This window comes from Paralichthys olivaceus, chromosome 21 (genome assembly GCF_024713975.1).
Source record: "Paralichthys olivaceus isolate ysfri-2021 chromosome 21, ASM2471397v2, whole genome shotgun sequence".
In the NCBI taxonomy this organism is placed as follows: Eukaryota; Metazoa; Chordata; class Actinopteri; order Pleuronectiformes; family Paralichthyidae; genus Paralichthys; species Paralichthys olivaceus.
In genome coordinates, this window is record NC_091113.1 from 6,213,831 (window position 1) to 6,237,316 (window position 23,486).

Sequence of the window (23,486 nt, forward strand, 5' to 3'; positions counted from 1 at the left end):
TTGTATTTTGTTTATTTGAACTTAATCGTTCAAGAAATTCAAGACAACAACTTTAAAGCATTGCAGATCATGATAGAGTTTCTTCACAGAAGTGTGTGTGTGTGTGTGTGTGTGTGTGTGTGTGTGTGTGTGTGTGTGTGGTGTGGTGTGGTGTGTGTGTGTGTAATTTTGTGCAGAACTTCCTCTCAACCCGAATGACAGAAGCGTAAAAAGCAACATCTGACCTTTCAGGTGTCTTTTTTTTTTAAATCCTCTCACCATCCGTTCCACCATGACAAGATGAGAAAGCAGCTCCAGTTGCCGGGGGCAACAATGTCTAAGTGCACATTAGGTGACACCGGTGAGTAAATGTCATTGTGAAGGATGTGGCACAGATGTGAGCCTAAATATTTCACCCTAATAATCTGTCAACCAGCTGTGCCAGATGTTTCAGACACAAGCCCACAGACTGAAAAGACCTTAAATACATTGATGTTAAAATAATGGATTACATCAGTTTGTTTGTTTTAATAAGAAGCTTGTGTCTCTTCTCTCTGGGAGGTAAGATTCACATCTGTAGAGTTACACTGGAGGTAAACTCATTCCTGACAGGCATGTTTTTACTGCATGATAAGGAGGGGACGCTTGATTTGTCCACATGTGTAAACTTCAGCTCCTGACAGACAGAGGAGTGGAGCTGTGAGTGTCCTCCTCCTCCTCCTCCTCCAGCTGTGGCCTCAGCTGATCCCACTGCTCCAGTGTCCGAGGTTTGAATCTCTCCACAGCTCTGAGCTGCCAACACAGGCCTGTCCCTGTCTGAGTCAAGGTACAGAACACGAGCTGCGAGAGCACAGGAAGTCACACCATCAAATAAGATGAAGCGAAATCAAATACCATTTTTATACCTCAGCTGTCTGTGACAAAGACTGAGTCATGTTCATAAACTTCATGTTTATCGTCCTTTTTATGCAGCTGAAAGCATGAGATCATATAAAACGATGTGGAAACTTCAGCCAATGTTTGAATCACACTTGCAGAACTTCACATTTTGAACGAATTTCTGCTTCTATTCAGCTGTTTTATTGTGAAAATGACCCCCGGAACTTGTATGTTATAGTGTCCGTGTTGACGCATGGGCACTTGTTGCACGCAGCGCGCACAGGAAACATCAGACTGTCGAGCTCATCCTGCAAATACCCAGAGTCTCCTCAGATCAACTCTTGTTCCTCAAAGTTTTTACGAACCATCAGGCTGCTTCCACTTCTTCAGTGAGCGAGGCTGAAGCGCCTGGACTGAAACCCATCACAGTCCCATCACTAGTGTCCATCATGTCTGGAGAGGAGGCTCCAACTCAGCAGATGAAGGAGAAGACCCCGGAGCTCTTCTCCTGCCGGGCCCTGGTGCTGACGGGTCACGGCGGCTACGACAAAGTGAAGCTGCAGGCGAAGAGGCAGGCAGAACCGAAGCTGGGGCCCGGGGAGGTGCTGCTGCGCGTCAAGGCGTGCGGGCTCAACTTCGCCGAGCTGCTGGGGAGACAGGGGCTGTACGAGCCGCTGCCCCCTCCTCCGGTCACGATGGGGATGGAGGGGTCCGGGGTCATCGAGGCCGTGGGGGAGGAGGTGAAGGACAGGAAGGTGAGGACAAACCAAAACACTAAAGTCACGTGCTTCAGGTGAAGTTTCCCTCTGCAGCATTTGTGACTGAAAGCAGAAGTTTACTGTTGAAGTGTGTTGAAAAGGGCTTTTCAGTAGATCTGTCAAATCTTTAATGTCAGAAAGGTTAAAACAGCAATAGTACGAAGTTTACATATGTGTATTTTTAAGACGACGTGCAATTGTAGTTTTGGACAGTTTCGATCTTTCCCAACATCTCCATGCATAAGGTTGCAGGAGCAGGCTGCTCAAAGTGACACTAATAAATACCTTTCCTCTGTCCCGTGCATTAACATGGATCATGTCACTCTGCTGAGTATTTATACAGCTTTGATTTACAATGTGCCCTTGACCTGTTTTTTCCTGACTCAATAGGCTCCACTTGCCTTGATAACAGCTTTTCAGACAAAGGTCACATTTTATGGTCTTTTAATTTATTACGTGTGATTAAAATGTGCTAAATATTAATACGGTTTGTCTCAACACAAGCGCAGCTGTAAAAGCCTAACGTGTATTTTTCTACGTGGGTTTCAACATCTGATATTGTGAGTGATTCAGAGTCCCACACAGTTGGATCTTTCACCTGCTTCCTGCTCCGTAGCACTGAACCAGAGTCCGAGGGCTCCACTGGTGATTTGCGCCAGTTTCATTTTTACAGCGGCGTATAAAAGCTGGAAAGTGATGTGACTCACTGCAGGCGACCTGCTGCAACCTTTCCGGGTTCAGACGTGGTGCAAAGTGAAGCAGCAGCACAAGAACCTTTAACACCATCTCTGGTGATCTTGAGGTGTTTACATGTTCAGTGATGCATAGAAGATGGGAAATGCTCCAGTAAATGAGTAGCAGAGGTGAATTATTTGCTCTCTGCAACATTTCAGAAACTTCCCTCTTTATTTTTCATCCTTTCATGAAATGAGGAAGCGTCAGAATAAGTTGAACCATGATCCGCACCAGTGTTTTCAGGAGAAATGAAGCGTTCACTCTGAGCTGTGCAGAGATCACTAACGTTGTCACAGAGCAATGCATCATGGTTCAACGACCCTTTTCTGTTTTCACCAATCCTTAAAAACTCTCCGTTCGTTGTTTGATGAAAATATTCAAACTCAAACTTCTTATCACTTACATCAACGTGTACCGACGTGTTTTCACACGTGTGTTTTCACAGCTACACTTTAATGTGTTGTGTTTGTGCACTTTACAAACAGCACAAGGATATAAGGCATTAACAGCTACACGGGTCGGACACAGAGTTGTAACTTGAGAAATTTAATAAAATGGAATATATTTTAATCCGTATTGTTGTAAAACACTAATTTCCCAGAGAACAACTCACTTTTTTATTTATATATCTTCTTCTGTGTTTGTAGAACATGCTGCATTATTTCCTGCTATTGTTTTTCTGCCAGTGTTTCTAAAGCTCCTCCCTGTCCCTCAGTGTTGCTATGGAATTCCCCTCCTCCTCCTCCCTGTCCGCTCCAATCCCACTTCTCTCATTCCTCGCTCCATCCATCTCTCCATTTTCAGAGAACAAGAATCTTACAGGGGGGAGTGGTGGCGTTCCAACACCTCTTTTTTTGGAAGGAAGGAAGGAAGCAGATAAACACACAGATCCCATGAAACACCAGATGCAGCAGTGCAGGGATGAAGGGTTCAGACATGGGTTGACAAACAAAAAAAAAGGTGTAAAATAGAAATCATCTGTGTTTGGAAGACAGATGTTGGCAGATGTGTTCTGCAGGATCGTATTACAGTCTGTGTTTTCAGATTCAACTCTGCATCTGTTTGAGCATCGTACCTCGATTGATATTTGGAAGATGGGAGATCTGTCCTGCAAAGAGAAGCTCATGTGTCGTGTGTGATGAGAGGATGAGTGGTTGAGCCTGAGTGATGTATACTGACGTTTAGTCTGATTTGGGGTCTCACTCTTCATTTTGGAGCCCCTCAACTGAACTACCCAGCTGTATATAACGTACCTCAAGCTTGATCCACTATACGACAAATACTGCTCACTGTGGCTGTGTAAGTATTTTGTCTTTGACTATAGGTACGTGTGATCAGAGTATTTCTTCCTGCACCGTCCATCTTCATGTTTGACTATTGTATAGCACACAAAGCAAAACATCTGTTGTGGTTGGACATGCTTTCTAAAGGATAGGATACAGATGTGGAACCAGTTAGAATTATTTCACTGCAACAGGCACATACTGTATGTGTTTGTGTGTGTGTGTGGGTTTGCCTGCATGTGTGTAGGTGTAAATATCTGTTCTATATATGTGTGTATATAATAATCATCATGTGTGAAAGTATCACAGGAAGTGGTGCAGTGTGTGCACTTCACTGTTTTGACAAGTTGCAAAGCGGCACACAACACAGGAACCCATAAGCCCCCTGGTCTGACCTCATATGAAACACCTAAGAAGCATTAATGGAATGTAACGATATGACGACTATGAAGAGGAAACAGCAGCTACTTTTGACAATTGATTTATATCATACATATGTTTATATGGTATATATTATTTATATTGTGTATATAAAGATGGATGTCATGACAGTCCCCCAAAAGTGAAGCCAAAATATCCTGATCGCCCCCTGGTGGTCTGGCTCCAAATGGTATCATCAGCGCAAGATGGCAGCTTTTAAATCTGCAATATTTTGGATTCATTTCTAGATAGTGGGAGGAAGTGGAGACGTGTCGTCCATCTTTATTTACAGTCTATGGCCATAAATGGTTTTAAACTAGATATCTGTTGGTTATTTAATGTGGTTCAGACAAAACAAACACATCTCACCATTTTCAGACATTTTATAGAGCAAACGATTATTATTATTAAATAAGAAAATATTCAGCAGAATAATCAATAATGTCACTGATCATTCGTTTCCTAAGGTTAACTGACTCGTCCTCTGTCAGGATGAATATGGATGTTGACACAGAGCAGCAGCTTGATAAGTGAACCTCATGTCAACGACACAATCACGTCCGACGACCTCCTGCTGACTTGACCTCAATCTTCCATCTGAGGGCACCAGATGCACCACGGGGGGGGGGGGGGCAGCTTCAGTCTCTAATAATCAAGAGCAAAGTGAAACAAGAACCTGAGCTGGAGGAAGAGGAAATTACCGTTCTTCTCTTTGACATGTTCAAAAAACATCCGGCTTTAATCTAAAAGCCATTAGAACCGTTTCACCTGGAATAAAGAATGAGTAATGTTGGTAATGGATTTCCTCCAGGCTTTGAGATCTCTCAGATTGATGCCTCCACCCAAACACAGTGGGTGTGAATACATGTTTGTTTTGCCTGTTTTCTACTGAACAAATAGTTCCCCTCAGTAACCTGCACCTTTCTTTCCTCCCTCAGGTAGGAGATCGTGTCATCGCGATGAGTCGTTCCGGTATGTGGCAGGAGGTGGTGGTCGTGCCCGCTGACCTCACCTTCCTCATGCCCGAGGAGATGAGCTTCGAGGAAGGAGCCGCTATCCCCGTCAACTACTTAACGGCCCACATGATGCTGTTTGAGATGGCCAACCTGAAGCCGGGCAAGAGCGTCCTCGTACACATGGCTGCAGGTAAGACACAGTACATACATATAGTATAATGTATAATGAATACTGCTGATCAATTTCTGATGAGCAAATAAATTGAGAAGCCAGAAAAAAAAGGATTATAATATAGAAGTATAGAAAATTAGTTTTAGGAAGTGACAAAATATAAATAAATGACAAAATCCAACAAGTTAAATTTATTTATCTAAAGTTTTATGTTGTATTAATGTGGCACAGAAAACAGTGTTGATACCTGAATCAGGTGCACGTTGGTGCATGGTCTCCTCCATGATTTCATAGTAACATAAATATAACCTAACACGCATGTCTCCCGGTCTCATGGGCAACATGTGAAAAGTCGCACAGCTCATTTACTCCAGGTCACAAATCGCTCCTTTGAATGCGGCTGCGTTTCTGTTCCGAGAGACCGCAAGTCACAGGTGATGATGTGGGCATGGTTGCTATGGCAACATCTGCCAATTCACAAAGGGGCTCCGTCACCGTAACAAGCAAATATGAGTCATTTCCTTAAGCTCGTTGTGTATATCCATAAATAATCATGTTCTCAAACGGTATCAGAGTTATGGTATTGTATTCTATCATATTGTATTATATTGATTGAAGTGAATTATTGAAATGCAGTGAGAAATACTAGTAAGTACAACTGTGTGTACTATGGCATCAGATCGGTCAAGGCTGTGTGGTTCATTCTACACTTCAATATGAAAGCTTGACTGTTTTTTGTGTTTAAAGTACAATTCAGTTGTTTAACAAAGGCTGTGATCGACAGTATGAGCACAGGTACATGGCAGATACATATTTCAAAATAAAAGCCTTGTAAAGCGGGTGTGTAGGAAGTAGCTGTGGTGCGTGAGATCAGCTCTGTGCTACAGCTTCAGCTATTTCATTGTTAGATGCTGTTACTGTTCTCATGTGTGTGTGTGCTGCTGTGTGCACATCTGTAGGTGGTGTGGGTATCGCTGTCACCCAGCTGTGTCAGACGGTGCAGAATGTGACTGTGTTTGGCACCGCGTCAGCCTCCAAACACGAGACCATCTCCCAGGGCGGCGTAACTCACCCCATCGACTACCGTACCAAAGACTACGTGGAGGAAATCCACAAAATCAGCCCAGAGGGTGAGAAAGGACGCCTGTCACATTTCTTACTGCACATGTTCTCACATTTCTGTCGCGCAAAAACCCTTCACCTCCGTCTTATCGTCTCTCTGCAGGTGTGGACATCGTCCTTGACCCGCTTGGTGGCACTGACACCCAGAAAGGCTTTAATTTGTTAAAACCAATGGGAAGTCTGATAGTCTTTGGTAAGACATCTGGAGAAATTGTTTCATGCATTTGTTGATTGATTAAATCTTAATAATACTGTTTTCCATCATTTTATTACAATATAAAGGTAATTTGGTTTTAGATTTCACACAGCATCGCTCACACGTCTAAAAGGAATATTGCTCAGTTAAAAAGAGAAGAAAATTGCTTTATTTCTCCGACACAAGCTGTTTAATTTGTGTGAATATGATGAAATACGGGTCTTGTTTCACGTTTCCCTTCATATAATCAAAATCTGAAGGTTTCCGGACACCAGGGATCCTCAGAAGTCTCTCTGTTACATCAGCCTCATTCTAACCAAGTTTTCAGTCTGCAGTTATGTGATATGTGGTGTTAATGATGAATGAAAGGATAGAAATGAGCTTCTGGAAAAAACAAAAAAGCTTGAAGACTGTGTGTGTTTTTTCTTTTTCTTTTCCCTGTTACGTTTAATTGAAATTCCAAGGTCACAGTTTTATTGACATTTCGTATTACACATCCTGTGGCTCCTTTTCCCTTTATACTAACTGTGCCCTCAGGTTGTGTGTTCAGTGCACACATCCCAGTATTACATCTGGCAAGTTCAAGCAAAAAAGGCAATTACACTAAGCATCGTATGTCTCCTTTAATTCGGAATGTGCAGGTGGTATTTTCCTCTATTTTCTTACTCCACACTAAATGAAAACGTAAATAAACGATATAGTACGTGATAATTTCGCTTAATTGAAGTTGTAATCACTGATTTTCTGTGGGAAGAGCCCACGTGTTGTTTTCTCTGTATCTGATTTCTTTTTCTATTTTCTTATTTGTTTTCCAGGCGCAGCCAATTGTGTGACAGGCCAGAAGAGGAATCTGCTGGCGATGATGAAGATCTGGTACAACCAGCTCACCCTCAGCACCATGAAACTGATGCAGACCAACAAGGCCATCGGTGGCTTCCACCTCGGCTACTTAACCGACCAACAGCTCATCACCAGGACGATGTCGGAGCTGCTGGAGCTCTACAGGCAGGGGAAGATCAAGCCCCGCATTGACTCCTGCTATCACTTCGAGGAGGTCAGTTCGATCACGTTACAACGTGAATCTGAAATGAGTTTGGGTATCCACCTCTACTGGTCGCTGTAACCGTAAAGACATCTGCAGAAGTGTTTGACATCTTGGGAAATACACATACATTGTCTCTGTCTCCTCTAAAGCATCTTGTGCCTCTCAACCTTACAAAACCTCCTCCTGGGGATTTCCTTTCATTTTGCAAATTCAGAGACTAATTCCTGGACAGATTTGGGAAATTACAGATATTGTGAGTGAGAGTTGTCTCTTGTTTTGAATGGAAACTGACCTTGCGTGCACATCCTGTCTCTGTTTAGGTAGCAGACGCGATGCGGCGCATGCACGAGCGCCAGAATATCGGGAAAGTCATTCTTCTCACCGAACCCAAGAAGACGGAAGCGAAGCCTCAGCCTGACAAAGAGAACGAGGCCCCAGAGGAAGTTAAAGAAGAGAAGGATTGAGTGTTTATCTGAGTGAGGTTTTCAAACACTTCTCAACAAGGTTCCCAAGGTTGTTTAAAAAGGAAAGAAAAGAAAAGAGAAGAAAAGCAAGATGCAATTCTTTGTCAGTATTTTTAAATGTTTATAAAGATTTATTGTGTGATATTTCTGTAGTGTCTATGTTTTTAACACTTGTGTTTTAAATAAAAGCCAACAGTGCGCAGCTCAATGTGCAGACTCATCATGAATTGCAGCTAATGCAAAAGGTGTGAAGAGAAAGACTGAGTTATCACTCAGTCACAAGTACGAGCCACTCTATTATTCAATAATCTGCTTTTAAAAATGCATAAAATAAAAAAGACCAACGAAGCCCTTCCATAAAAGGTTTACCAGGAATTTAGATTTATTTCAATTCAACACTGAGTAGAATGTTTTAAATGTTTTCAGATTTCTGTAAGATCTTAGAAAAAGATTTCACTATTCTTAGGGTGATCACTGGTCCTTCAAAATAAATTAAATTCAACTGTACAAGTACGAGGCCTTAAAAAGTATTAAATGATCGTAAAAAATGTCTCTACTCTGTCAGACGAAAGCAGAAGAATTACCAGTTGCATCATCAAGTTTATGTGTTGAACTAATCTCTTGTAGCCAGCCTGCGGTTTATCAACATGGGGAAATGTACGTTTCTGTGTTGTGTGTCTTTCTTGAATCAATGAGGATCTTGGTCTTTGGTCTTCAGTCTGATTTGAGGTTAAAAAGTCTTAAATTGAACTTGTTTACGTCTGTAGACAGCCTGTGTATGAACTGAAGAAGAGTTATTACAGTTTAACATTGTGATGCATGTAAAATGTTGTCTGTGCTGCTTTAAACGAACTGGCTTGTCAAACATGTCAAGAAAATATCAGTGGATAAAAAAAATGAAAAGTACATTTCCTCCGCTTTGTGTTTTATTTTCAGTTTTTCTTTCATCAAACCTAAAACTTCAGAGTAATTCAGATGGAATCAGAAAACATTACCGAGACTTGGTCGTTTCTTTCATCCTGTTACAGATGATTAATGAATCAATGAGAGTATTACATCAGTTAATATTAGTGTAAAACTAGTTAGAATTAGCAGCAGTGAACTGGAGTCTAGTTGAAGAGATTTAGATACATGATACGTGTCTGTTTGCATCCTCTGGACTCTTGTTAGACAATATAATCTCTGTAGGATTGTCCAGGTACTTTTAATTATTCGATGAAGTGTCTCACCACGACTGAATAACATTTAGAGGAAACGTCCCCGCCTTCGCAATCACTCCTGGGCTTTCCTCTAAACAATGTCACACTGATCCTGAGCTAAAAAAATCATATTATACAGGGAGTTGGTCAAAACTGGGCTCGAGCTTTGTTTTCCTCCTCCTCCTCCTCATCCCTCTCTTCTTTGTATTTCTGTGCTCAACCAGCATTTGTGAAACTTTTGCAGCTTCTAGTGTTGGATTATAAAACTTCCCTCTGATGAACAGAGGAGTTTGGGGTCAGTAATGCAGATGTTTTGTCCAGCTGTGGCTGTAATTCAATGCCATGCAGACCACTCAGCAGAAGAGTTTCCTCCATCCAGCTCGTCACATTCCTCTCTCCTGCTCTCTCTCTCTCAGCTCTCTCTCTCTCCCTCTCCAGCAAACGTTGTTTTGATTCCTACAAAGCTCTTAAAACTGAGTTTCACCATTTAATGTCTTATGTTATTTACATCTGTGACATGTTTTTCTTTTTGTGGCCACTTGTAAAAAATATTCTGGTCCTGCCAGGTTCCTTTCTCGTAGTATGAAAAACCTGATATGGATTCAGAGCAGGAACTGGAGTCTGATTGTGATTATATGAATTTCATGTTGTTGCAACCAAATATGGAATCAACAGAATATGTCAACAGGCAAATTGTTCTGGATCTGTGAAGTTAAAATGTGTAAAAACACTCTTGGATTTGTTCATTTCCCTCTTTGCAAACATTCAGAGAAGCTAAATTAATTGTGTCTGGTTGCAGTCAAAAAGTCAGAGAACACAAAAAAACCTGTGGATTTCATAATCCAAAGTCTAAAATGTGAGAAAAGTGTCATTTTAAATCAGTGATCTGCTGAAACACATGTTCAAGTTATTCACGCATGCAGTTAGCGTCCTCTAGTGGACAATTAAAAACAGTGACTTTGCACAGGTAATTAAAAGGTTGAGATAATTACAATTGAACCACCTCAAATTGGATTAATTTTGTTCAGATGTGAAATGTATTTAATAAAAACCTTGTTAATAATAATAATAACTTTTCAATACAAAGTGCTGCACACAACTAAAACAAATAATTAAATTAAAATACAGAAGGAAGTAAAGAAATAACAATGGTAGTAATAACCATAATAACAGAGAGAAAAGACCTGAATAGAGTGTGAGAGTATTTGGAGCTTAGTTAAAGTCATTTATTGTCAGTTGTTCACAAAGAACACAAACCTCAGCTGGAAACAGCTTTTAGGAAGTTGAGCATCAGTCATAAATATCAACCAGCAGGGGTCCTCCTGTGTACACTGAATTCAGAGAGTCAGGTCATTTCTTCACATTCCTCACAGCCGAAGTCACAGTGACCTCACAAAAATCTTCTTTTGCCTCCTTTCAAATTTGGCCCCAATGTTCACTTTTTCATTCATTCATTCATTTTTATTAATTTCTAACATGTAAATACTAAAAAGGTAAAATTGTACAAACAAGTGAAAAAAACATTTAAAAAGTTTTATTTAACTGGATGAGGATGACATTTTTTTTATCTTATCTTATACTTATGTATATACCAGCTTCCTATATATCTATAAATATGTTGCTTACCTGTACTGTATGGTGTATATAATGAACACAAATAAATATTAATTGACCAAATAAAGAAACACCAAGAGAGTCAAAGCTGTGAACATATGATTGTACGTTATTTTAAACTGGGTTAGACTCACAGATTCACAGGATAAAGTAGTGCTCGTGGGTCCAGGTCACAGTGGCCTCACAAGACATGATTGTTGGCCTCTTGAATATACTGTAGGTCAAAGGTCAAAGTGAACTTAAAGTATGTATGTAGAGTGAAACCGCACTGTTTGAGGCTGAGACGATGACATATTTTACATAACTCATAACAGGTAACAACCCACAGAGGCTTTTTGTATTTATGTGCCTCTCCTTGATAACTAAGCATCTTCACAGTTATGAAACAGGTTAGACGTGTTCTTGGTTTTGTGATGAATAAGTCACAAACAAAAAATACTAAAGTGTCAGATCGAAATGAGAGAATAATTATGCCAATAAATGTGTCTTCAGACATGAACTCTGGAAAACATCCAGGGTTATTGAGTCTGCCTTTCACAGATGAACGCAGCAGGAGATTGTCTCCAGAAATCTCCAGAGTGTTCAGGTGAGGAGTGGCAGACGTATGCAGAAGATTTTAATGTAGACTCGATGCATCAAGGAGACCAGAAGGTGGAACAATAAACAAACGCTAACAGAGTAACATGAGCAACTGTCACCCCCAAGTCTGAAGATGTCTCCCACAGCACCCCCATATATCTTCCTCTACTTGTGTCCCTCATTCTAACAGCACATCCATGAATGGCTAGAATTGCTGTCACTCTCATGTAGGTGTTTGATTTCTATTGGATACTGGTGTAATATGCAAAACTTGGTGAGAGTTAAAGTTGGTGCCTCTCTGTCTGGGGCATCTGAGTTAGATATGAAAGCTTAGACACTTCGGTTGTTGGTCCTTTATCTTTAATCTGACCTTGCTTAGAGAGAGAATGGAGTATCTGTGGAATTAACCAGGCACTCTTCTCTTAATGATTTACAGATATAATGTAATATATGCTATATATACATAATATTGTATATAGTGGCATATACAGTAATGTGTGAGGATACACAAAAATTCCTCAACTTCTTGTACGTTTGCATTTTCACATAAACTCCATTTGGATAATTTCAGGTGCTCAGTTCAGGTCTGAAAGCAGCAGAACATATTTCTGTATTCCCTTTTATAAAAATAGCTAAATGTAATTTTGAAATTATTTCAAACAGCCTTACTGTTCAACATAGTCTGAATATTTTCCAAAAACGTGAAGAGGATTAGATATTTACACTGGACAAACTTAACTTTAACATAACTTTAGGCCTATGATCCTTGAACATGCATGTAGTCTTCACCCTTGGTAAACCTGATGTAGGCCTGCCACTAAAACTGAGACACAGATTAAAAAAAAAGCTCTCTCAACTTGATCCAAAAACCTAGAAATGATTTTACGATTTTATGTTCAGTCGTGTTTTTGTGCAAACTTTCTCGGAATATGAATGTATTATCAACGATGAGGGAAACCAAAGTCCCTTATGACGTGGTGCACTGAACACACAGGGACCACACCATTGATTATAAAGGGTGGAGAGGCTGAGATGGTTGGGTGCGGTGATAAGATTGTGGTTATCGTCCCCTTCCTCTTCCCCAGTCAGCAGAGAATGTGACTCTGGCCGTTTATCTCACTGAAAAGTTTCTCCAGTCCTTTGCACAGCGGATATTTCACACAGTCTTAAGAAATTAGACAATGTCCTTTGTTTAACCCTCAGCTGTCTGCGTGCAGAGGTTGTCAGTCCTTCTCTGAAATGCCCTCATGTATTTTTAGACTGACATTTCCAGGATGAGGCAAAGGGACAAAACAGTGGCAACTTGTGTTGGAGCTACGAACACGTGTCTCAGAGAAGCAGCCTTTTGATCGTCAGTTATCGGTGGGTCTGTTAATATTGTTGACGTAAGGATGATTACATTATGGTACAGTTATGTGACTGGTGCTGGAAAAGCCTGGGTCCAAAAGTGCACGACATAAAGACAACTTAAAACATTAATATTAATTAAACATTTATATATAAACAAAAATGTAAGTGGTTTCCTAATTTCAATATGTTTCAGTATACTTTAAGTTAAAATTGAAAAAATAACTTAATTTCTTTCAAATTAGCTCAGATCTTAGCGACTATTTGAATCATTTTATAATGTTTGATTTTATTTGTACTCTTTTCTGATATTTGTGCTCTGATCTTCAAGTTATTTTTAACTGTTTCCTATTTTTTTTAACCTTTAAATCTTCATTTTTATGAGGTTTATTATTTGCATGGCACTTGCATTATAAACCAGTAAAATCTTATTTATACCTGAGTCAAGTCATGAAAACACACTGTGAAACATCGCTTATTGATTAGCTGATTATAAACCTTCCAACCACATTTCTTCATTTCTCCTTTTACAGCTCTTTTCCAATCATTTCCCCCAAATAGTCACTTCCAGGATTTTATTTTTTCCATCTCTGGGGCTTTTACTTTGAAAACCGGAGGCGGATGTGCTGCCCAGTAGACCGGCTGACTTGACGCGGTGGCTTTAAATGGGAAAACCCTGCATGCAGCTGAGGGAGTCTCCTTTAATAAATCTGGATGGTGACAGGCTGGTCCACTGCTGCCGGAGCCGGGCACCGAGCCTCCCACCCCCGCCTGTGTGTCCAGCACCGGTAGGCCTGGTTCTCCGTCTCTCTGTCTCTCTGTCCCCTTCCTCTCTGTGGTTGTATTGTCTTCATCTTTCCTGCTGCAGCTCTAATGCACCCGGTCAGACTAATGCCTCCTGACAGAGCCGCGCTGTAATGACTTGCATTGGTCAGCTCTCGTACACGAATAGCTGTGCAGGGTTAAAATTAGAGCTGCTTACAGTGTGTAGATATGTTGCTATTAATAATGCAGCTGCCGTGGGAGAGAGAGAGAGGGAGGGAGGGAGGGAGGGGGGATGCAGGCTTATGTGCAACCTCACTGACTGCAGGTTACAGGACGTTCACCAGACCAGCTGCTTGCATGTTATGACACTGACTATCAGCTGACTGAATAAAATGGTGTGCAAGCAATGCAAACACACAGCCTATCCCCTGCAAACCCATAACATTACACTCAAATACATTCCATTCCATTTCTAAGCAACTAAATATATTTGATTTTGATAAACCCTTTACACACAACGGTTGATTTTTCATGGTCAAAATGTTTTTTTGGTCAATGTCAACTGGTCCTTATGATGCCTGCTGAGGCCTGGACACGTGTGACCTCTGCTGCAATGATTCATGGGTCATTGTAAGAGACGGTTTAAATTGACAGGTTGCGCAAGATGCTTGTCAAAGAGGGCTGATCTGGCTCTGTAATCTTAACCCTGTCACAGCATGTCATCCCAGTTATGGTGAGATTACGGTTAGTTAGGCCTGAGGCACTGTGGTGTTAAAGAGGATATTTGGTGTTTCAGTCCCGCTGCTTCTGGTGCAAGAAGTACTGTCACCCTTGGATTACTATAAATAAAGAGGCAGAATGTTTTTGTTTTTTTAAATCCCTACAAATAGAATAAAAGTGCACAACAGGGCACTCATCATGTGATCATTATTCATATTATTTCATTTTAGGTCGTTCTTATCGCAGTGATTTGTGCGTTCACATGTTAATGTTTCCGTTAAGTTTGGTTTGAAGTTGTTATTTGATGCTGAAACGTCATGACTCACAACTGAGACTGACTCACGATTGTATCGACGGTGCCTTGGCTCCAATGTCTCAATCACTATTGTGCAGACTCTGGCTCTAAATGCACAAGATGGCAGAGTTCATATCCTTTTATTTCTAGATAGTGGGAGGAAGTGGAGACGCCTCGTCCATTGTTTTTTACAGTCTATGGTCACAACTCACCCAGATACTAAAATGTTGAAGCATCAAAATGATTTTTCACTCTATTTTAATTGTTCTCATAAATTTTTCTCATAAGTTTTTTTTCGTTTTTTTCTGGCCATAACTCCCCTTTGACCAAATTTGTCCTTCCGGCATTTTGGCTTTTTAGTAGGAGTTAAAAAAAGAGAAATTATTCCTTAGAAATATAATTTAGTAGAAGTGTTAAGCAATCTAAAATTCCTCAAAAGTAGAGATTGAAATTGTCCAGCAGAATAGAGGGTTAATTTGCTTTCTACACCCGGCCACTGCCGGTTTGTCATTCCCACTCATATTTGTTCCACTTATGGTAAAAGTATGCTGTGACATAACAACTCTCCCTCACTTGAGTCACAGCATGTAACAGGGAGGGCCTTGAGCTACAAATATATCGGCTATGTAAATATGGAGCTGGCACTGGTCTGAGATCTGGAGGAGGTATATACAAATAAATAAGTTGGGAATTTCCTTTTTTGCCGCTATCCAGGAACAAGCAATTGTCTGTGTGGAGAAGATAGTAAGTGTACAACTATGTGCTGCTTATCAGATTCTTCCTCTGTGATTTGGACTATTCAAGATGTTTTAGGGACTTTAAGGTTTTACGGTTGTTTTTTAACATCCTGTTTACATTTCAGAAGTTGTGCGAGTGCACATAGGCAACTGGACAATAACAAACAGAACAACATTGTGATTCCTTATGTTGCCCGAGTCTCTAAAAAACGTTTCTACAAGCACCACATACCTGTGCTCTTCAAGACCAGACACAACGGTTCACTTACACCTCAAGGAAAAGGGAATCTTCACAGACATCCTGTTTACACGTTGCTTTCGTCTTATTTAAACTTAGCTTCCTTCCGTTCCTCTTGTAAATATTTGTCCCCATGTAGCCTCTGCCCTAATTAAGAGTATTTATGTTTAGATGTTTCCTTAATGCATGTGTGGTTACGTGCTCAGTGGCATCCAGCCATTATTGTTTATTTTTAGAGGAAGCATTGCCAATTTAATGCTACTGTGCTGTTTAAAACTTTTCCTGACAGTGTATAATTTCCTGTTCTCAGAGAGGGACGACTCTGCACGGACCAAAGATGAACACTCCGTCCAACATGACCCACGCCGCGCCACAGGACCAGCGCTTTTTGGTGTTGTTTGACTTTGATGAGACCATCATCAATGTGAGCAGCGATGACGCTGTGGTGTGTGCTCTGCCGGGCCAGCGTCTCCCAGACTGGCTGAAAAACTGCTTCAGGGAGGGGCACTACAATGAGCACATGCAGAAGGTCCTGGCCTACATGGCAGAGCAGGGTGTGTCTGAGGACGGCATTCGTTCGGTGCTGGAGAAGATCCCACCAACGCCCGGCCTCCTCAATCTCTTCCAGTATCTGCAGAGCAACCAGCAGGACTTTGAGCTAGTGGTGGTCTCCGACGCCAACATGTACTTCATCGAGACGTGGCTGGAGCATGCCGGGGTGCGTCCCCTTTTCCGGAAGGTCTTCACAAACCCGGCCAGTTTTGACGCAGCCGGCCAGCTCGTGCTGCTCCCTTTCCACTCCCACTCATGCTCCCGTTGTCCTGACAACATGTGCAAGCAGGTGATCGTGCAGGAGTATCTGGCGCACCGGCAAAAGGAGCGTGGTGGTGAACCCTACCAGAAGGTGTTCTATATTGGTGACGGGGCCAATGACATCTGTCCCTCTATGGCTCTGGGGCCCAGGGACACAGCATTCCCCAGGAGGGACTTCCCCATGCACAGGCTGCTGCTTGGGATGCAGCAGTCGCAGGCCGCCAAGTTCAAGGCAAACGTTCTTCCCTGGGCCAGTGGTGAGGACATAGTGGACTACCTGAAGAAGATAGTGAAGGAGAGACGGGATGTGTGTGTGTAAAAGAGAGGGTGAAAGAGGGGGGGGCAGATATAGTAAAGGTGCTGGTGAGCTTCAGCATATGCATGATTTTACCTCAGCCACACTTGGTACAACTTTCTAAAGTTGTAGCCTTTCAGTGTGAATCTATTTGAATGTAATGTTTTAGAGGAGTAGTTTGAGATTTTAGAAAATACGCTTTTTCTCTTTCTTTCTGAAAGCTTGATGAGCAGATCAAGTTCACACTCAGTAACTGATACCAGCAGCCGGTTAGCTTAGCATAGCACAAAGACTCAAGCTCATTAAAGTCATTTTGGAAATTTCTGAATTCTCTTGCCTTTCCCTTATGATGAGGGCTGCAGGAGATTCTGCTGTTCTGACATAACCCTAACAGGCAAGAGCATGCAGGAGGCTGGACACGAATTCCCTTGTAGAATCTTGTCTTTGTGTACAGCACGTTGTCTGCCCTTCATCATCAAAAGCATCTTGAATCTTGTTGTCTTTCCAAGTCGACATCTTTGTCGGTGTCTTCTACACACCTCTTCTCCATCTTAAGTTATTTGTAGTCTTTTGGTTCTTTTCAGTTTCAAGTGCGGCACATTTTCTCAGCCCACTGGAAATTTCACTCGGGGGGGAGGTGCAGGAAAAGTTCTGGAAAATGTCTGAAGCATCTGACATTTTCGTTCTCACATAAAGCTCCCCCAGAAACTTTCCAGAATCCACTGTATGTCTGAGAGGATTTAAATTCACACGACAGACACATCTCTACCGGACTCAAGAAGTACAGCAAATAAACCCCCTCCACTGTTTCCAGTGTTAATGCTAAGCTAACCAGCAGCATCATGTAACTCTGCAAGAAAAAGATTTAGCATATTTCCAAAATATGTTAGCGTATAGAAAACATCTTAATTATATGGGTATTAAGTGTTTGGTAGAAGTAAGTGCAGAAACACAACTCGTACTGTAATGCAAATAAATGAGATGAGTGGTTGAGATGATTGATCAAAATGCTGAAGGTCTTCTTCAACTTAATTGCAAAGTGAACTAAATCCAGCGCAGTCTGCTCTTTAAACACACCACCTCCTTTGATGTGAATGTTATACACTTCGCATTTGAACACCTCACTGTGTCTGACATTAAGCTGTGGAGGTCCAAGATCACGTGCACCGAACAAGCGCGTGGAGAACAACTTCCAAAGTGGAGGTTCTCCGTGTCGACAGGCTCCTTTTCTAAACACTTGACACTTCGTCCAAGGCCTCGACGACGGACACATGAGTGGGATCAAGTGTTATAGCGGGACAAAGACCATGATTGTTGTGTCAGGCGGGTATAAGGATGGCGTAGAGCGGGGATAAGGTGACAGAGACTCGGGCAACACTGCCTGTACCTGCACCCAGCCAGTGCTGATACCTAATCTAGGGCTTGATTATACAGCAGTAATCTACACCAGCATGAGATCCAAAGGGAATGCTGTCACTGTACTGTACGCCTGCACTTTGTCCCCACTATGATACTCTCTGAATCTGGAACAATGAAAGAAAGAATCATGCAAAGAACCAATTGATAATATATAATTTAATTTTGGTTTGTGAAGCCATTAATTAGCACACACTGTTCTTGTATCCTTTTGAAACAGTGAGTATGAGTATTGACAAAAGGTTGTATGCATTGGGGAGGATTTAAATGATCTAAAAAGTACTTTATCTTCTTTATGTTTGAATCTATTCACAGTTAAATTAGAGTTTTATGAGAGAAAGGTATATATATATATAGAATATTTGCATCATAAACCCAACATATAACCTCAATGAAACTCACAACAGGGACTGAGAATTGTATTTTAAAATATGAAAATAGAGCAGTTGTATTCACTGAGTCTGTTTTTAGCATTTTATTATTCTGTTCAAATTCAGGGATTAGTGGAGTATTGTATTGCTGGTGCTGTTTTCATTTTTCCATCACATTTAAAATTTAGAAGGTCACTCAGATGGCACATACCTCCGCCAAGTTCCAACAGTCCCCCTTAAATCCCCTAGATCCAGATTTTTATTTGCACACACTCGTAGATATTAGTCCCGTATACATGGCTGTTTTAGTTTTTTTGTCAAGCTCCATGAATTATTCTCTGATAAATCTGTTGCAAAACTTCCAATGTTAAAGAAAGTGACAACATTTTATGGTTTAACCATACTGTTCCACCAAGTTTCATGGTAATCTGTCCAGTAACGTTTGTGAAAGAGACAAACAACAAATGAAAATGAAACCGTAACCTTCATGGCAGAGATAAGCGATCTAAATTCCTAGACTAGTCGGGGCATGTATACTCTACATTCTATTCTATCTATTTAGAGTTATTATCTCTGTTAATACACAAATAAAAAATCAATCACTGACAATGACTTACGGCCAGATGTAGAAATAATCGTATATATCTATGTATATCTCTGTCAAGCCATTACAATCAACAATAAGAAACATTAAGCCTTGAAAAACAACATTATATGCATAATTGCTATAAACGTTTCCTTTAACCAGTGTTTTAATTTCTCAGGGAGTATTAAAGAAAGTGTTAGCAAGCAAACAGAATAATAATAATAATGTATATTTATGGAACTGTCTTTATTTGCAGCTCTAAGAACAAAGTGCCCGTCCGTGATTTAAAAATCAATGCAGCTGCAGGAGTCTGAGCCTGAAATTCTCAGAGATCTGAATCTGCTGTAATCCACTCATTCTCTGCGATTAGGAGACTAAAGTTCTGTGAGCTTTGCTCCCTCTGATGCTGGAATTCCTGAAAATGTAACACAGGTACTTTAAGTTAATTATCTGTGAACTGGTGAGACTTCCACAGAGTTTCGTGCAATAATTAAATGCTGTGTACTTGATATGATGTGAAAGAGATTTAACAGAAAGAAAAATGTCACATTTGACATTTTCAGGGATTTGAAATGACCCCACATAACCAAACTGTTTTACAATAAAAATTTAAAATAACAACCAAATTAAAGTAGGACGTGTTGTGACAGTAGGTCTGATTATTATGCTATATTTAGCTTTTCTTTTTGTGGTTTGCTGTTTCTTTGGGTTTTTTTAATCAAGACTTGAGTATGTGTGTAATGCATCATTGTATCAGGAATATAAAGCCATTATCTGATTCATCTTGTTCTGTTGTGATTCATGACTCTTATTCTTTTCTATTCTTGTATTACTGCACAGTTCAGTTCATACTGACGTATAAATTAGGCACCTCATCAAAGAATATTCTTATAATTATAATGAACATTCTAAACATCTCAATATATACTGTAGCCTTTATATATTTCAAGGTAATATATTTTATATGAAACACACTTATAATGCATAGAGATAGACATTTTTTTTATTTGATTATATTTCAAAAACGACATTCAATACAATTTGCCCCAAAACTGCTTATTTTTCATGAATATTTGCTGATTTTGTTTTTATCATCATAAACAGAATTTATTTGGGTTTTGGACATTTGGTCGGACACAACAACTCACATGAAGACATCAGCTCGGACTTGCATTTTTAAGAGAGATAACGCCTCAGTAGAAGAGGTCAAAAAGGCCAATCATTGATCATTATACTGGTATGTATTTGTTGATGTTACTGCTTTAAATTCAGGGGGAGACAATGTCAAAGCCAGTGTCAGAATGAAACTTAAAAAAGGAAGTGCAGGGAAGAGACTCAGAAGAAGTGACAGTGGAGCATGTTCTCTCTCCTCTCACTTTAATTGGTGACATGTTGTTTTAGCTGCAGAGACAGATGAGGACAGACGAGACCTGGAGTAAGAGGAGTCATCTGAGCCACTTTCTCAACTTGCAGGACTTCAGACAGCCAGAGGACAGGGTGAAGACAGACAGGAGGGATTAGATGAACACAGACAGAAGTGTGGAGGTAGCAGGGTCAGCGTGATGACAATGAGATGAATAAATGTGTCACCACCATGACCAGGGTGGTCCAACAAAGTGGATGGAGACTGGTGGGTGCATGTAGATAGGAGGTAGTGTACATTACAGGGGCGGCTGTGGATCAGGGGGTCTTCCAAAACCAGAATGTTTGAAGGTTGTATCTCTGGCTCCTCCAGTTTGTATTTTGAAGTGTTCTTGGGCAAGATATTGAACCCCAAACTGCCCCCTGCAGGTTGTGATTGGTGTGTGATAGAAAATGTTCAGCATACAGTCCATTAACTATGAAGGACCACTGCTTAGGATTTAGGGGCATCAAGTGGTGAAGTTGCGTATTGCATCGAACTGAAATTTTTAAAATTTTACCTCAGGCCCATGAAACCCTTTCAAACAAATACCCTCTTTAATTGAGATGCTCCTGAATTACTTCATACTAAGGTCATAATTAGTAAGTACGGGTCACAAGTGGACATGTCTTTGTTAAAGGGATCACAAACCAAAAAGTTTGGAAACAGGTTTACAGTAACTTCTGAGTACAGCTGTTGACCAGAGGATGGTGCCAAATCTCTGTCTTAAGAGTGTCCTGTGCAGCGAGACACTTGATGTTAGTTACTAGTCCTTCAAGGTCTATCAAGGACACATGTTGTATTGGATTAATATGAAAACCAAGTGACACGCTGCAACAACATCAGCAGATCTGGCACGAAACAAGTCTTAGGGAGTATATGACAGCAGAGGCTCCAGGCTGTGGTGATGGGGATGAAGTGGTGCATGTGTACTCCATGTCATCGTGTGAGATGCTGCTGACGTCAGACGGTAAATATGTTGATTCAGTTATTTAACTTGAGGAACAAAGTGGATTTTGGGCCCATTCAGCCTCCAACAACCTCTGCATAACCTCTCCGCTTGTTCTTCTTTCACGTTCATCAGTTCAGACAAACATATTCCAGGTGTCCAACTCTGCATCCAATCACGTCTACATCCTTCTCTATCCACATCTGATTTCATCTTTCTCGTTTATTCTTTCCCTCAGGTGATTCCAAAACCTTTGTTGACATCGATTAATATATTTTCTTTTGTAAACTCTTGATCTAATTATTTTAAGTACGCTGTAGATCTGAGGTTTTCCGTGCATTTCTTTTTGATGCATTTGATTTGAAACAGCCTTGCTACCTTTTTATCTGCAGTATTTCTTCAGCAAGAAGAAATGATTAGCAATTGGAAGAACATATAGTCAATTTAGGCCTTCACTCCCTCTGCTTACATCCACCTCTTCTCTTTCCAACATCAGCCATCACTCTTTGGAAACCCCTCTCTGTTAGCATCTACAACTCTCAGCTCAATTGATCCGACAAGGATTGATCCTTCAATTTAGATCAAATTGAGCCTGACGTTGTTCAGGAGAAGAGTACATGCTGTGTCTATTATGGTCAAATAGGCAAAAGATAACTTGCTGCCAAACCCAATTTCCAGTGACCTCTAAAGGTAAGTGAATGGATGGAAAACCCAATTAACATCAGCCTGTAGAGAACGATGACGAATTGTATTTGAGGATCTTACTCGTGTTGTTGTTCCCCGTCAATATCCAGATACCAGCTGAGGCAGCCACACCCACACCAATAACAGTACACACACTCGGCTGTTGAAATGCTTTAAATTGCCAGGGCTATCCGATGATTGCCTTTATGGATAACCCCATTGATTTTTCTCCATTCAATTACTCATTCCGAGGTGAAAGATAACTCTATTAAGGGACTTGAGGCTTGTAAGAGGTCACTCTGAATTAGGATGCAAGCTTCCTATGCCAAAACGCTCTCAGGCTGATTAGGGCTGTAAGTGTTTCCACTCCTGTGTGTTTGATTCTCCTGCTGATAGTTTAGGGACACAATGCCAGCCAAAAGTCAGAGTAATAGCTTTGAGCTGTGGCGCTCGACCGAAAGACAGCAACAGATGGACAGGGGAGTATAGAAGAGGGCAGTGTCTGAGCTCCCATTTGTCTAAGGCCCTTGAGATGAACAGTAAAGATAAAACTGAGACTCTTTGGCTTATTTTTTTGCAGCCACAGGAGAAACACAATGTTTGAATTGTGTCTGCATGTCCTTGAAGATGTTCAATATCTCAAATGAACCTCACTGTGACGTTAGAGGCTTTGGTGTATTAATGCGTTATCTGCTGAAGCTGCAGCAGTGTGACTAAAACTGAAAAGAGGCCATGCATTGTGGGATATTATAAAATGTTTTACCTTGAGGGGCATCTCGTGGGGCCTACAAGGTATAAAGTAGCTGATATATATCAGAGCCACGTGGTTTTGAATGTGTCCATTTGTGTTATTAAAGGGGAACTGGTTGCAATTTTGTTTTGCACTTGTATGATTACAAAACTGAGTTACCTTGAGCCTCTGTGCCTGTTAAGTGTCCTCATCTTTAACATTTCACACCCTAACTGTGAACACAGACTCATTATACCATGGGGGTTATTGTTTTAGGCTTCTAGAAAGCTCCCATCAGTGCAGCAGATGACATAATACAGCTCTTTTTAACAAGCCGAGTGGTATTCTCCACGACAAGTGACCTTTTTGGTAGAGCATCCCTTTAAGGCAGCGTGTTGAGAGCATTGTGTGAAAGCAGAAGGCTAAAAAACGAAAAGTTTTACAGATCCAGGGTTTGTATCCAAAGTCTGGTGGAAGAAGATGAAACAAAGTGTTGGTGTCTGTTCAGTGTCAGGCTCAGTCTAAAGAAAACAAAGTGGTAAATATAAAGTACGTGTTTGTCTGAAAACTCTCGTCTTTGCCCTTTCTACTGGTTGTGCAGCCAGGACTAGAAGGAACTGGAGGAAACCAGATATTTTGCAGTGAACCCTAACACTCTGACACAAAACGGTGTGTAGATGATAACGTCTCCGACATGCTCTGCTGCAGTGGACGCTGCAAACCATAATCCAGAGCTT

General features: G+C 40.9%; 2 protein-coding genes across 2 annotated transcripts; both read left to right on the plus strand.

The window, feature by feature from the left end:
* The first annotated feature begins 1,097 nt into the window (after positions 1-1,097).
* On the plus strand, positions 1,098-8,915 carry LOC109627083 (synaptic vesicle membrane protein VAT-1 homolog). Its single transcript, XM_020083467.2, has 6 exons — positions 1,098-1,613; positions 4,993-5,200; positions 6,142-6,312; positions 6,408-6,497; positions 7,316-7,554; positions 7,866-8,915. The coding sequence occupies exons 1-6, from the start codon at positions 1,308-1,310 to the stop codon at positions 8,007-8,009; spliced, it is 1,158 nt and encodes a 385-aa protein (XP_019939026.2). The 5' UTR covers positions 1,098-1,307; the 3' UTR covers positions 8,010-8,915.
* Positions 8,916-13,281: 4,366 nt separating this feature from the next.
* LOC109627102 (probable phosphatase phospho1) lies at positions 13,282-19,762 on the plus strand. Its single transcript, XM_020083496.2, has 2 exons — positions 13,282-13,536; positions 15,814-19,762. The coding sequence occupies exons 1-2, from the start codon at positions 13,414-13,416 to the stop codon at positions 16,633-16,635; spliced, it is 945 nt and encodes a 314-aa protein (XP_019939055.1). The 5' UTR covers positions 13,282-13,413; the 3' UTR covers positions 16,636-19,762.
* The last annotated feature ends 3,724 nt before the right edge of the window (positions 19,763-23,486 follow it).